Source organism: Scleropages formosus, chromosome 4 (genome assembly GCF_900964775.1).
Source record: "Scleropages formosus chromosome 4, fSclFor1.1, whole genome shotgun sequence".
In the NCBI taxonomy this organism is placed as follows: Eukaryota; Metazoa; Chordata; class Actinopteri; order Osteoglossiformes; family Osteoglossidae; genus Scleropages; species Scleropages formosus.
Window position 1 is genome coordinate 24,977,865 of NC_041809.1, and position 15,058 is coordinate 24,992,922.

General features: G+C 44.0%; 2 protein-coding genes across 2 annotated transcripts; both read left to right on the forward strand.

Moving 5' to 3' along the window:
- Positions 1–686: 686 nt before the first annotated feature.
- On the forward strand, positions 687–1,640 carry LOC108929436 (olfactory receptor 2AT4-like). The gene has a single exon (XM_018743948.2). It carries the CDS (start codon positions 687–689, stop codon positions 1,638–1,640), a length of 954 nt encoding a protein of 317 aa, XP_018599464.2.
- Positions 1,641–5,087: 3,447 nt separating this feature from the next.
- On the forward strand, positions 5,088–6,047 carry LOC114910394 (olfactory receptor 51M1-like). The gene has a single exon (XM_029250880.1). The coding sequence runs from the start codon at positions 5,088–5,090 to the stop codon at positions 6,045–6,047; it is 960 nt and encodes a 319-aa protein (XP_029106713.1).
- Positions 6,048–15,058: the final 9,011 nt, after the last annotated feature.

Here is a 15,058-nt window from a genome sequence, read left to right on the forward strand (position 1 = left end):
GAATGGGCCAAACAAATTATGTGTGCACAGCAGCTCCACCTTATTGTCAGTAGTTTGATAGATCATGCTTGTATGTTATTTTGTACAGTTTCTCTTAAGACACAGATTTCTGCATATTTACAAGAAGTGATAGCTACAATGACAATAATGACACGGTTTCAGAATGACTGTGTAATGGGTGCTGCAGAGGGACTTTTAAACCTCCATACTTCACCAAACACTGAAATTTTATTCCCAGCTGTTTCAGAAACATTTATAATTGCTCATTAATCTGTGATCCAATAATGTAGTGTACCTTTCTGTTTGCACAAACTGGTGAAACCTTCTTTTGCTTCATGTCAAGTCTAAATGTTATTATCAAGGGAATACTGATCTCTACCAGTGTTCACTAGGGGGGAGCAAATAGAGAAAGTTTCTCCTTTAATTCCATTAGCTGATGGTTACATATAAATGAGACGTCTTGAGGTGAAATTTCATTATGTCCACTCCGAGTTAACATTGGCATTATTGTGGATAGTGTTCTTGGCAGTTTTCTCAGTAGTGATACCGGCACCAAGAAGGGTGACTGATACTTCAGACTGATATGCAGGCAGGTATTACTTCATTCATCTCTTACTTTCAGCTGAAATTTGAATAAAATTCAAACAGAGAAAACAAGAAACTGCCACTGTTATCAGCACGCCGGGATGGAACAGAACTTAACATTTAACCGGCCAGTTGGTTTTTTCATCATGGGGCTTCAGTCTTTGCCAGACTCTAAATATTATTTTATTTTCCTGGCTTTTGTTTATATTGGAACTCTTCTGGGGAACATTTTCTTGATAATGGTCATATGGCAGTCTGAAGCTCTTCACACCCCGAAGTACATGGTGGTGTTCAGCTTGTCCATTGTGGATGTGAGCCACATCACCGCTCTCATCCCTAAATGTGTCAGCCAGTTTCTTTTTGACTCAAGGTTTGTGGCGTACAACTTGTGCCTGACTCAAATGTTCTTTGTTCACTTTTTTTATATAACAGAATCCTACTCACTGGTCATCATGGCTTTTGAGAGGTTGGTCTCCATTTGCTTCCCCCTACAGAGCAGCACGATCATCACCAACACACGCATGTTTGGCATCATAGTTTTCAGCTGGGTCCTGGCCTTTGCAATTCTTGTAGCTGCATTAGTGTTGATCACTCACCTGTCATTTTGCAAGCCAGTTCCCACAGTGATGAGCTACTTTTGTGACCATGGCCCAATTTTTCAGATTGCTTGCAGCGACAACAGCCCAAACTGGAAAATAACAGTTTTCTTTTTATTTGCTGTAATTTATGTGCCGCTAGGCTTCATCCTGATGTCATATGTTTTCATCATTCTTGCTGTCTCCCGAATCACATCTTTAGATGGAAGATGGAAAACTTTCAAAACCTGCTCTGTGCACTTAATTTTGGTGGCGATATTTTTTACACCCTTTCTAGTAACTTACACCATTACGTGGATATATACCAAGATTGACGGTAACACTCGAATCTTGAACACATCTTTGTCAGCTGTGCTACCCCCTCTTCTTAACCCCATTATTTACACACTTAAGACAGAGGAGGTATTGGAGCAAATCAGAAAGTTTCTCAGAAAACATTCAATCAAACCACTTTGGTGAAATATTTTGGATTAGTTGAATACTTGATAAATTGAATATCTGGAACATTTTGCAGAATGTAATAGACCCTGAATTAAACATAAAGTGAAACTGAATTGTAATTATGAAGATCAATACATTTAAAAATTATGGAAATGCAGGGATAAACTAGCTATAAAATATCACGTAAATACCAGGCAGGCAACAGAGACATTGTTGTTAATGGAATTGCTGAGAATGATACTTCCCCAGATTGCTGTGGTAAATATTATCTGTCCAGAAACCCCTCATGTAACAAATATAATTTGTTCCTGAAAATTCCTTTGAAAGATAAATTCATTGATATACTGAAGATCTAACTACTGTTACTTTCAAAAGTATAAATGTATAGGTTGTCGATTCCCAGAATTGACACTTATGTATGTAAAATATCACAAAAACCCTTTTAAAATGTATATAACTACTTTTATAAGTAGCATCAGTTATCACAACACAGTTGGGTTAGAAAACATTTCTAACAGTTCCCCTTCATTAATTGCTGTATAACACTATGGCTATCTACCTGCACTCGCGCAACTCTTTTACAGCCATTAAGTACTATACACTTGAAAAAACTTCCATAGACATCTAATTAGGACGAAAGTCGAATTAAAAGCCCCATTAGACGAGGCAATTTAGCAATGGATGAGGACAAAACAAGCCTGGTCCCCAGGACGTAGATTAATTACCACTGTTCTGCAATTGGGCCACATGGGCCCAGTGACACTACAGTGTGAGAGAACGCCCTTCACTATGATTGCTTCCATGCAGCAAAACCAAACTGTCCTACTTATTCATTTTATAAGCACAAAGTGGTAATGTTATGCTATGATTATTCTTTTTGCTGATGAGAACGTTCTGGAGGGCCAGGCACAAACCTGACTAAACTATACCAAAGGATGAAGAATTACCCACAGTGGTTACTAAAGAATAAGAAGGGAGAAAACTTTCAATTATTATTTACATATCTAGTAATTTGCTTTTGTTCACATATATGGTGTTGGGTGCCTGGTCAGCAAGTTGCTTAATTAATGTGTTGTATAGTTTTTAAGGAAGGTGAAAAGTTGTACTATAGGTTCATGTCCTGAGTTACTCCAGTGAAAGATACAGCTGTATAAGATGAGAATTGATATATTAAAGCTGTTACAACAGCTATGCTTCCACAACCGTCTGTTTCAACATGTACTAATTAATAATAACAGCAATGTACAATTTCATACTTTGCAAAATGTGCTGGATTGAATTTTAAATCAGCAGACAAGCCTTGGGTCTGGGCCTTGCTTTGATTTCCAATAGCCTGAGGATGAGCGGATTTTTTTGGATGCATTGTGTTCCCCGTATTAATGAGTCTCCAGGGTACCCTGCGCTGCAGAAAGATTATTCTGTATAAAAGATTAAATGACCACACAAGGTCATTTTTTCATGTCCAGGACTCCAGTAACTGATATAAAATATAAGCCAGGCTTCAAGTTGCCAATTTTATCTTTACTTAGCAGAGCTTTTTGTAAGTAAAGAAGGTAAAGTTCCTATTGCCCTAAAATGCTGACTTTGGGAATCACACGGCAGAACAGGTCACCTTGAGCCAATGTGGGCAACATAAATGAAATAATAACAGAACATCAGGCAAAATGTTCTTTTTGTGCTGGTTTGTTTACTTCTTCCATGTCCATTTCAATTAGCCACTGATTAGGGTTGTGGAAGCAGATACAGGAGGTATTAGTGTTCTCATTTAGGTAAAAAGAAGGACCTCTAGAGGCGTGTTCTTCAGTCTTACAAGCCTCATCCTGGTTTTTGCTCGCAGTCACGGAAACAGATGTATTGAGCAGTGTCACATACAGTTCCTTCATGGCTGCGTTCATTATTTTTCACTAGCATGTGCTGGGGAACGTATTTGATGCAGAAGGACATGCATGTGGGTTCTCACAAACAGTAATAAAAACAGTACAACGAATCACTTGCATTAAGTGACACAGAAGAAGGTAAAATAGATCATTCTTACAATACAAAATGATCACCAGGTTTCTTAAACCATAGCAACTGGAAAGCATGGAATGCACCCAAATTGACAGTGTGTCATTTATTGCTGAAGGTTGCCAAGCTGATGAGTGGATTTATGATGAATTTGTGTGTCTATAAGAAAATTAAACCATAAGAAGAAACCCAGAAGTCGTCAGTTTAAGCCAATTCTTCTGCACCTCTGCATCATTATCTAAAATGCTCCACCTGACATGGTCCAGTTACTAATACCTGCATTCCATCGGTACATATATGTGTTCTGTATAATTAACACCCATGATTTACATGATGGGAATGACTTTACATGAACTGTCTTGAGTTTGTTTTCAGATTCCATTCAGTGTCTTTTTTTATTTTCATTTCAGTATGTCATTTTCACATTAGGTATTCAAAGCCCAAATCATCTGTCTACTCTCCATTATTTTAGCCATTCATTTTTGGAGAATTGCCATATTTTTAAAATGGTTATTAACAATGAATGTAGCATAAATCATTACCAGCCTAGCTACATCAGCATTGACCACATCATCTGCACTGGATCCATTAAGTGCATTCACAACTTATAGAGCAGGCAGGTTTATTCCTAATGATTTAAATGGAAATATCTTCAGCTGCCTACTTTGATTTTTGCATGACATGTTGTGGCCGTCCTACTTCATTTGAACAGTGTATTGATCATGTCCCACTTCCAAAAGACTTAATTCCTCTAACAGACCATCAGACCTGGTACACCACACACACTTTCGGAACCGCTTGTCCCATACGGGGTCGCAGGGAACCGGAGCCTACCCGGCAACTCAGGGCATAAGGCCGGAGGAGGAGGGGACACACCAAGGACGGGACGCCAGTCCGCCGCAAGGCACCCCAAGCGGGACCCGAACCCCAGACCCACCAGAGAGGAGGACCCGGTCCAACCCACTGCGCCACCGCACCCCCCCGGTACACCAGAGTTCAACAATTTCACTCTCCTAGGTTTGTTTAAATTTTTGTGAGTACAAATGCTTTTCTGCTGCTATGAGTTATTTTCTTGTACAGGACAACATGCACTGACTTTTGCTTTGCATGCACACCACTTTTCGAAGTAATTACACCCTCAGGGAAAGTTTTAACATGTAATTAGCCATCACCATTAGTTTACCAGTCAGTTTATTGGCTGATCAGGACTAGTAATTGAATCTCCAGTGAGAGCTGGAGTTACAGACTTGGGTGACCCGCTATAAAAATAAAAATTCAGGCACTGAAGCTCAAAGTTACAGCACAACCAGGAATTTACATCCTGCAATAATTTCCCCTCCTCAGATTGGTATGTATCTGTGTTGTTAAACCAGTCTCTCTGAAAACCCTTTAGATACATTTCTATCTACTGACATCGATTTTAGGCGGACGAAAGTGAAGCAGGAACCTGGGGCCCATATGGAGACCACAACCCAAGACCTGAGCAACTTCACTCGTCCAGTTGGATTCTACATCAGAGGATTCTACGCGCTGAAGAACAGCGAATACTACTTCATATTTCTAGCAGTCATCTACGTTTTTACACTCGCGGTCAATCTCACTTTGATGGTTATCATTTGGTTTTCAGAGGTCCTGCACACACCCAAATACATGGCGGTCTTCAGCCTGGCTGTGGTCGATGTGAGTTTGAGCTCGGCTCTCATCCCCAAAGCCATCAACATGTACCTCTTCGACTCAAAATTCGTCTATTTCAATGCCTGCTTGGCTCAGATGTTCTTTGTTGATTTCTTTGCTTCCATGGAGGCCTTCTCTCTCTGCGTCCTGGCGTATGACAGGCTTATTGCGATATGTTTCCCGCTAAGGAGCCATACTATAAATACAAACCGTAAAATGATGTTGGTCATAATGGTTTCCTGGTCGATTCCGCTCATCATAGACGTGGTCATGGTTGCGTTGATACCCCCCTTGCCGTACTGCAAATCGACCATCGTCAACAGCTTCTTCTGTGATCACGGCCCCGTTTTCAACATAGGCTGTGGGGATTACTCTCGCAACTGGTTTATGGCCAGTTTTACCACAGTTACGTTGTACTTTGCTCCTTTCGGCTTCATCGCGCTGACGTACGTATGTATAATTTATGCCATTTTGAATATCGCCTCTTCGGAGAGCAGGTGGAAAGCGTTTAAAACATGCACCTCACACTTGATTCTGGTTGTTCTTTTCTTCGTGCCCTACTTCGTGACTTACATTGTTGCATGGATCAACGTGAACATTGACACGGACACGAGGATCATCAACACGTCCCTGTCCACCTCCATCCCCCCACTGCTCAATCCCATCATTTACTCCCTAAAGACGGAAGAGATTCTGGAAATTATTAAGAAGTATCTGGGTATGAAGAAAACAAACCCACGATAAATGTACCTTTTTGGGGGGCCCTGCTGACTTGTCTCTATTCACTGTGTGTGCTGTGTTTCGTTTTGAAATTTTAGGTAGACATCTTCTTCGCGATTACAGGGTGTTTTTTTTTAATTATTAGTCGTTTAATTACTCTTAATCTTTAACATTCTGTGACTGTAGACTGTAGACATTCTGTACGTGTGACTGTAAAGCGTAGCACATTTTAATGTGCGGATATGAGTTATAACGCGAAACCGACGACCGTTCATTCCGTGCATAGGCTATTGCCTGGCAGCCGGCAGCGTAGTGGCCAGAGTTACTTACTGTGGGTTCAAATCCCACCTCTTACTCTACTACCCTGATCAAGGTATCTTCCCTGAAATGCTGCAGTGAAAGTTACCCTGCAGTGGAAACTGGAAATGACAGTGCAAGTCACAACTGGAGAAAAGCGTTGGCAAAATGAATAAATGTAAATGCAATTATTAGTTGCAATTTCAGGGTAAGTAGCTTGCTCAAGGCCACTACAGCTGGATGTGAAATTGGAACCTGGTCCAAAAGAAGCAGCTGTAACCACTATGCTATTAGCTGCCTGGTAAGACAAGTTTGTGATGAAAGCACTGCATGCCATGTTTCACCTCTCTCACTGTTCTGTGAGTATAACAGTGAGCATTAAAGAAAGTGGTCATAAAGGGTTCGAGTCCCTTTTGTTCACTTAAACGTGTGTTGCAACATTGAAATGAAATCCACAGAAACTTAATGCTTTCTTTTCTTCTTAAATGGTTTTGTGTTTTATTTTCTGTAGTCAACATCTTCAGTGTTTTTTTTTTTTTTTCCTGCAGTCTGATGTATAATGATTCACCCCTTTTGGGTCCATTTTTTCCCTCCATGTCCTTGCGTTACCTGTCAAATGCCACACGTGCAGACATTCAAAATAAGAGTCCCGCGACCAAAAAAGCAACATTATATCGCAGCGGTGCTGTGTGGGCTGCTGCCGTCACTGAGTGCGGTGCGTCAAACAGGGCTAAACGGCTAACCCTAAAAACAGACTGGATGAAGCAAGTCTGAAGTAACCCCACAATATCTGTGTTACACCTTTGAGTTTTTTTGATCATTTCATGCACCTAATAATTGATTAGTTGTTATGCCCCTGGATGAAGGAAAGGGAGACAAAGGCCTCTGGGTATAAAATGGTCATTAAATGCTGATGGCTATTTACTTTGGACAGGAGATTAGGTAGAAAGGTTAATTATGAGGAAATTGAAATCTATACTTTTCTTCTAGTCGTCATGTTCAGGTTAGACTAGAAAGGTTTACCTTACTATGCAGTCAGAATGTACACCTTAAATGGGGCCACTGCTTGTGGTGACGGTGTCATTCACAGCAGCTGAGCATCAGTGCAACTGAGAATCTCGTTACATTGAAGTACATTCAGCTCATTCCTTGCTCCTGCTGGACTTATTGTCACGTGTTTTTCTTTCTTTCTTTAGAGACTGTTACAATGGTTTGTTAAAAAAGGGTGTGCACTGAAATCTAAACAAATGTCTTAAACATTTTTTATATATTGTAATGTAATATAATAATTAAAATGAATCTTTATGCAAGTAACTGTGACAAACGTGATATTTTTTTATTGAGAATCCTTGGAGACAACGACTATGATAAAAATGATTAAAGATGCAAAGCACTCACTATGAAATGAAAGTACTCTTGTAAAATTTGAGAAACAAACTGGTGTACTTGTGGCTGTGTTGTACAGAAGCTAGTAAAACATTGCCAACATTTCCAAAATCTAATTTTATAAATGAAAATTAAGAATATTGTTGGTTTTAGTTACATCACTAGGTGAGAGCAAAGGGAGGTCGTGTGTCCCTTGTCCCCCGTCACCCTCTCCCTCCTGCCTCTTTGTCCATACTTTAAAAATCACTTTGATGTTGAACATATTTACGATTTTAATGAAGTCCCTGAACAGTTCTGGAGAAAATATATTTCTTCACAAAAACACAGGCCAGGGCAATATCTGAGTAGAAAATGGTCAGCAGCTGAGTTCAGTGTTTTCATTTGGACTGAGACACGTTCTCGTTTTATGAAGGGTACATGGGGTTTTTGTGCACCACCTTTAAAGCATGAATGACGAATGAGACATTCGCCTTCAAGAACTATTTTGTCCCATTCAACTAGTGTTTAATGGAGGTGTATTTTTATGACTCCTCTTTGCTCCATAAGGAGGGGGGTGCGGTGGCGCAGTGGGTTGGACCGGGTCCCGCTCTCCAGTGGGTCTGGGGTTCAAGTCCCACTTGGGATGCCTTGCAACGGACTGGCGTCCCGTCCTGGGTGTGTCCCCGGCCCTGCGCCCTGTGTTGCTGGGTAGGCTCCAGTTCCCCGCGACCCTGGATGGGACACGTGGTTCAGAAAGTGTGTGTGTGTGCTCCATAGCTTTGTTCCATTTACATTCTTGCTTATGACAGATTTGCTTATGAACACCATGCATTTCCTTGTCCACCAGGACTCCATTAACACAGTGATCATATTGGAGGGGATTTTAGGAACAGTCTGGGCATTCTGCTGTGCACATCAGTGTCTTCGCGATTCTAATTATGACAAGACTTTCTTAGGTATCGGCAGGACAAGGTGGCCGGAACATTGTGGCAGTGGGATGCAGGGTTACGATTGACATTTTTATGCATTTGCAAGAAATCATTTTCTCACAATGTTATTAAGTCATGTCACATTAGAAAAAAATAGACTTTTTTTTTTTCTTTTTTTTAGAAAAAGGCTTTGTTTGGGACAGTTTGTTCTTTGTGTGTGTGCTGTAATTGTTTATATTAGTGGTACAAGGTAACTGCGGGGATGTGATGGTGCGGCGGGTTTGACCGGTATCTTGCTGCTTGGCAGGTATGGGGTTCGACTCCTGCACGGAGTGCGGGGCGGTTCCGTGTTTCTCCCTACATGTGCCTCCCCCAACATACAGAAGATAGTACTGGCAACCACAGAAGATAGTACTGGCAACCCCCTTCTGTTCCTCCCTTGCCATAAAAAACACACAGGTGGTTGCTACGCTTTGTTAAAGTGCTGGGCAATGTATTTAGGAAACTTTGAAGGAACAACAAGATTGTGTTTCTTAACACATTGTCTACACTTATGGGTTTCACTGATTTCACAAATTTTTACCCCATGAAGTGAAATGAAAATTGATTTAATTCATGTATCAAAGAACTATACAGCTACAGAAAGTCATTTGTGACTGAGACCTAAGTATGTGATTGCAATGTTAAATAAATATTTTACCTGTAACAGTCTGAGCTTTTACTATTTATAACAAAACAAATAATTTATGGTTTCTTTTATACACATTTTTATGTATGTGATGAAAAATGGATGAAATGAAGAGAAAAGAATTTTGGTAACATATCTCTCAGTTGTATTCACTTCACACTTGATTTGTATGGAGGTGGTAATTTAACACCCATCCATCCATCCATCTTCCTCCGCTTTATCCGGGGCCGGGTCGCGGGGGCAGCAGTCCGAGCAGAGTCCTCCAGACTTCCCTCTCCCCGCACACCTCCTCCAGTTCCTCTGGGGGAACCCCAAGGCGTTCCCAGGCCAGCCGGGAGACATAGTCTCTCCAACGTGTCCTGGGTCTGCCCCGAGGCCTCCTCCCAGTGGGACAAGCCCGGAACACCTCCCCAGGGAGGCGTCCAGGAGGCATCCGGAACAGATGCCCGAGCCACCTCAACTGGCTCCTCTCGATGCGGAGGAGCAGCGGCTCTACTCCGAGCTCCTCCCGGGTGACTGAGCTCCTCACCCTATCCCTAAGGGTGCGCCCAGCCACTCTGCGGAGGAAACTCATTTCTGCCGCTTGTATCCGCGATCTCATTCTTTCGGTCATGATCCAGAGTTCATGACCATAGGTGAGGGTAGGAACGTAGATCGACCGGTAAATTGAGAGCTTCGCCTTACGACTCAGCTCCCTCTTCACCACAACAGACCGGTACAATGACCGCATTACTGCGGACGCCGCACCGATCCGTCTGTCGACCTGCCGCTCCATTTTTCCCTCACTCGTGAACAAGACCCCGAGATACTTAAACTCCTCCACTTGAGGGAGCAACTCCCCCCTAACCCGGAGGGGGCAATCCACCTTTTTCCGACTGAGAACCATGGCCTCGGATTTGGAGGTGCTGATTCTCATCCCCGCCGCTTCGCGCTCGGCTGCAAACCTCCCCAGTGCACGCTGCAAGTCTTGACTTGATGAAGCCAACAGGACCACATCGTCCGCAAAAAGCAGAGACGAGATCTCGCGGCCACCAAAACAGACACCCTCCATTCCCTGACTGCGCCTAGAAATTCTGTCCATAAAGATAATGAACAGAATCGGTGACAAAGGGCAGCCCTGGCGGAGTCCAACATGCACCAGGAACAGGTCTGACTTACTGCCGGCAATGCGAACCAAGCTCCTACTCCGGTCATACAGGGAACGAACAGCCCGTAGCAACGAGCCCTGAACCCCATAATCCCGAAGTACCCCCCACAGGATGCCACGAGGGACACGGTCGAATGCCTTCTCCAGGTCCACAAAACACATATGGACTGGTTGGGCAAACTCCCACGAACCCTCCAGCACCCTAGTGAGGGTATAGAGCTAGTCCAGTGTTCCACGGCCAGGGCAAAAACCGCATTGCTCCTCCTGAATCCGAGGTTCGACTATCGGTTGGATTCTCCTTTCCAGTACCCTGGCATAGACTTTCCCAGGGAGGCTAAGGAGTGTGATCCCCCTGTAGTTGGAACACAATCTCCGGTCCCCCTTTTTAAAAAGAGGGACCACCACCCCGGTCTGCCAGTCCAGAGGCACCGTTCCCGAACTCCACGCGATGCTGCAGAGGCGTGTCAGCCAAGACAGCCCCACAACATCCAGAGACTTGAGAAACTCGGGGCGGATCTCATCCACCCCCGGAGCCTTGCCACCGAGGAGTTTTTTGACTACCTCAGCAACTTCAGCCAGGGTAATGGACGAGTCCCCCTTCAAGTCCCCAGCCTCAGCTTCCTCTACGGAAGGCGTGTCGGAGGGATTGAGGAGATCCTCAAAGTACTCCTTCCACCGCCCGAGAACATCCTCAGCTGAGGTCAGCAGCGCACCACTTCCACTGTAAACAGTGTTCGTGGAACACCGCTTCCCCCCTCCGAGTCGCCGGACGGTTTGCCAGAATCTCTTTGAGGCCGACCGAAAGTCTTCCTCCATGGCCTCACCGAACTCCTCCCAAGCCCGAGTTTTTGCCGCGGCGACTGCCAGAGCCGCGCTCCGTTTGGCCCGTCGGTACCTGTCAGCTGCTTCAGGAGTCCCATGAGCCAGCCAGGCCCGATAGAACTCCTTCTTCAGCTTGACGGCATCCCTTACTTCCGGTGTCCACCACCGTGTTCGGGGATTGCCGCCGCGACAGGCGCCGGAGACCTTATGGCCGCAGCTCCGAACCGCCGCCCCGACAATGGAGGCACGGAACATAGTCCATTCAGAATCAATGTCCCCCACCTCCCTCGGGACCTGGTTGAAGCTCTGTCGGAGGTGGGAGTTGAAGACCTCTCTGACAGGGGCCTCCGCCAAACGTTCCCAACAGACCCTCACTATGCGTTTGGGCCTGCCAGGTCTGTCCAGCTTTTTCCCCTGCCATCGAATCCAACTCACCACCAGGTGGTGATCAGTTGACAGCTCAGCCCCTCTCTTCACCCGAGTGTCCAAGACATATTGCCGAAGGTCAGAAGAAACGACTACAAAGTCGATCATCGACCTCCGACCTAGGGTGTCCTGGTGCCAAGTGCACTGATGGACACCCTTATGCATGAACATGGTGTTCGTCATGGATAAACCGCGACTAGCACAGAAATCCAATAACAACTCACTGCTCGGGTTCAGATCAGGGAGGCCGTTCCTCCCAATCACGCCCCTCCAGGTATCACTGTCGCTGCCCACGTGGGCGTTAAAGTCCCCCAGTAGAACGGCAGAGTCCCCAGTGGGAGCGCTTTCCAGCATGCCCCCCAGGGACTCTAAAAAGGCCGGGTACTCTACACTGCCGCTAGGCGCATAAGCACAAATGACAGTGAGAGACCGTTCCCTGACCCGAAGGCGTAGGGAGACGACCCTCTCATTCACCGGGGTAGACTCCAACACATGGCGGCTGAACTGGAGGGCTATTAATAAGCCCACACCAGCCCGCCGCCTCTCACCTTGGGCAACGCCAGAATAGTGGAGAGTCCACCCTCGATCGAGAAGAGTGGTTCCAGAACCCAAGCTGTGAGTGGAAGTGAGCCCGACTATATCTAGACGGTATCTCTCAACTTCCCGCACCAGCTCAGGCTCCTTCCCCGCCAGTGAGGTGACATTCCAAGTCCCAAAAACCAGAGTTGGCGCCCGAGGTTTGGGTCGGCCGGGCACTCGGCCCCGACCACCGCCCAAATCACAATGCACCGGCCCCTTACGGTTTCTCCGGCAGGTGGTGAGCCCACCGAAGAGGTTTGAACCCAGTTCTGTCTATATTGAGTTTGCATGGTTTCCCTGTGCCTGGATGGGTTTTCTATGGGTGTTCCAGCTTCTTCCCACAGTCAAAAAGATGTGGAATTTCAAATTAATTGGTTACTCTAAAATTGCCTTTAGTTGTGTCTGTGTGGCTACCCTGCGATGGACTGGTGTCCTGTCCATGGTGGACCATCTTAACTCGGTGCCCAGTTATTGTCGGACAGGCTCCGGACCTCTGCGATCCTGTCATGGTCAAGCAGTTAATCTGAGTGAGTGACTAAAGTACTATTGAGTGTAATTTCATCAAACTTACTATATTTTTGTGTACTTCTAACACACACAGACATACCAATCCCATAACACCGGATGTTTTCATAAAATTTAAGTATACATACGTTGTAAGATTCATAGTTCTACACGCACAGGAAGAAATCTTGAAACAGATCAAGAATACGAATAAGAACAGATAAGAATAAGAGATGATTTCTTATGCTATTTTAAGTGTAGTGTTAAACAAGAAGGAAAATCAGACTATTACAGCTGAAGTTCCAAACCAGAAGTTTTGACACATAGCAGCATTTACAGTTTACTCATTTCTGCAGCTAGATATTTACAGAGACAGCTGTGATATTTGTTTATCCAGGGTTACATTTGATTATAAATCCACAGCTAATATTTTCTGCTCTAACCTGTTGTCTTTATTGGCAGTCTTGTTTCAGCATGCTTAATTGTTTTTCTATTTTCCTTTACAAGTAGTGCTACTGTTCTATTTCCAAGGGAGGTATTTATCAAAGCAATCTGGCAATGTGTCCAATCTAGACACAGATGCAACTGCGGAATTGCCCAGTGTTAAAATGTTAGTATAGTAGTTAGGGTTAATAACTTCCAAGATGAAGACTTTACAAGGAGTTTCATTTAATACCTGTACTTTGCATTACAAGGTATTTCAGCTTGTAAAGTAGGGGAAAACTTAAGATAACATTTGCCACAACAATCTGGGGAAGAATGCTACTAACAGCAATGCCTTGCTTGCCTGCTGCAGTTGTTGAAGTGGTTGTACAAGTTCCACTGTATACAAGCTATATAGAGGAATGACAATAAAAACCACTTGAAGAGTTATTTTTACATTTTGGTAATATTTTTGTTTTTATAGTTTTCAGATATATTGCTAAATATAAATACATTTTAAGATTAGTTCATGTTTAGTTAAGGGTCAGTTACATTTTACAAAATGTTCCAGATATTTGTTTTATTAAGTATTCCAGCTATTTCAAAATATCTCACCAGAGAGGTTTGACTAAATGCTTTCTGAAAAACTTTCTGATTTGCTCCATCACCTCGTCTGTCTTTAACACGTAAATAATAGGGTTGAGAAGGGGTGGTAGCACCGCTGACAAAGATGTGTTCAAGATTCAAATGTTACCATCCACCTTGGTATATGTCCATGATATGGTATAAGTCACTAGAAAGGGTATGAAAAATATTGCCACCAAAATGAAGTGCACGGAGCAGGTTCTGAACGTTTTCCACCTTTCCTCTACAGATGTGATCTGAGAGACAGTAAGAAAGCTAAGTTGGGTACACCTTAGACAGGATGCCAGTCCATTGCATGGTAGCCATGCAAGCACACGTTTACATTCACAAACCATGGGCAATTCAGTAAAACCACACTGGTATTATCATGCAATTTTGTTCCAGTTGCAAGGGGGTGTGGTGACGCAGTGATGAAGCGGGCTTGGCCGGGTTCCGCTTTCTGAAGGGTCTGCGGTTCGAATCCTGCTTGGGGCACCTTGCAACAGACTGGTGTCCTGTCCTGGGTGTGTCTCCTCCCCCTCCAGCCCTGCATTCTGTATTGCCGGGTTAGGCTCCAGTTCGCTGCAACCCCGCTTGCAACAAGTGGTTTCAGACAGTGTGTGTGTTCCAGTTGCACATATTTCTATTTACGACAAGTTACAAAACATTTTTATGCATTTATACAGTGCATACTTTCACGAAAGCAATTCAGATTGAGTGCCTTGGTCAGGTGTTTAATATTGATTCAGAAATATACAGTAAGTCCTAAGTAGCGACATTACTTGTTCTGCAACAAGTAACCCAGAGTATGGTTAGTGGTTCTATGTATTGTTACTGAGTTCTTTATACAACAGGTACTGTGTAGTGACAGCGGTTTGTGAGGACTAAAGCAAGGGAAGATATGGGATGTAGTTTTGGAGAAGAGGAGAAGACAGAAAAGGTAGGGATTGTTGTTGCGGGCGTGGGTCCGAGCTGTTATCCATATCGTAGTCCAAAGAACAGTGGTTGCAACTGAATAGAGTCCAGTAGGGTTTTGACCAAACATTCTAGGGAACCACATATAATGCGGGGAAGGGGAGGAGAGATGAAAGACTGGTCTTATAGAAGCGATGTTGCCTGTTTCAACCATAGCTGGTAGGACACAGGTACTGTTCACAGTTAACTAGCGGCGCGCCCTGGTCATGAACGCTTGGTCAATGAGATCTCTCTGCTCTTTGTTCTTCTTTGTTCT

Bases quoted from the DNA above. Each gene is read 5' to 3' on its own strand.
- LOC108929436 (XM_018743948.2), top strand. From the start codon at position 687: ATGGAACAGAACTTAACATTTAACCGGCCAGTTGGTTTTTTCATCATG.
- LOC114910394 (XM_029250880.1), top strand. From the start codon at position 5,088: ATGGAGACCACAACCCAAGACCTGAGCAACTTCACTCGTCCAGTTGGA.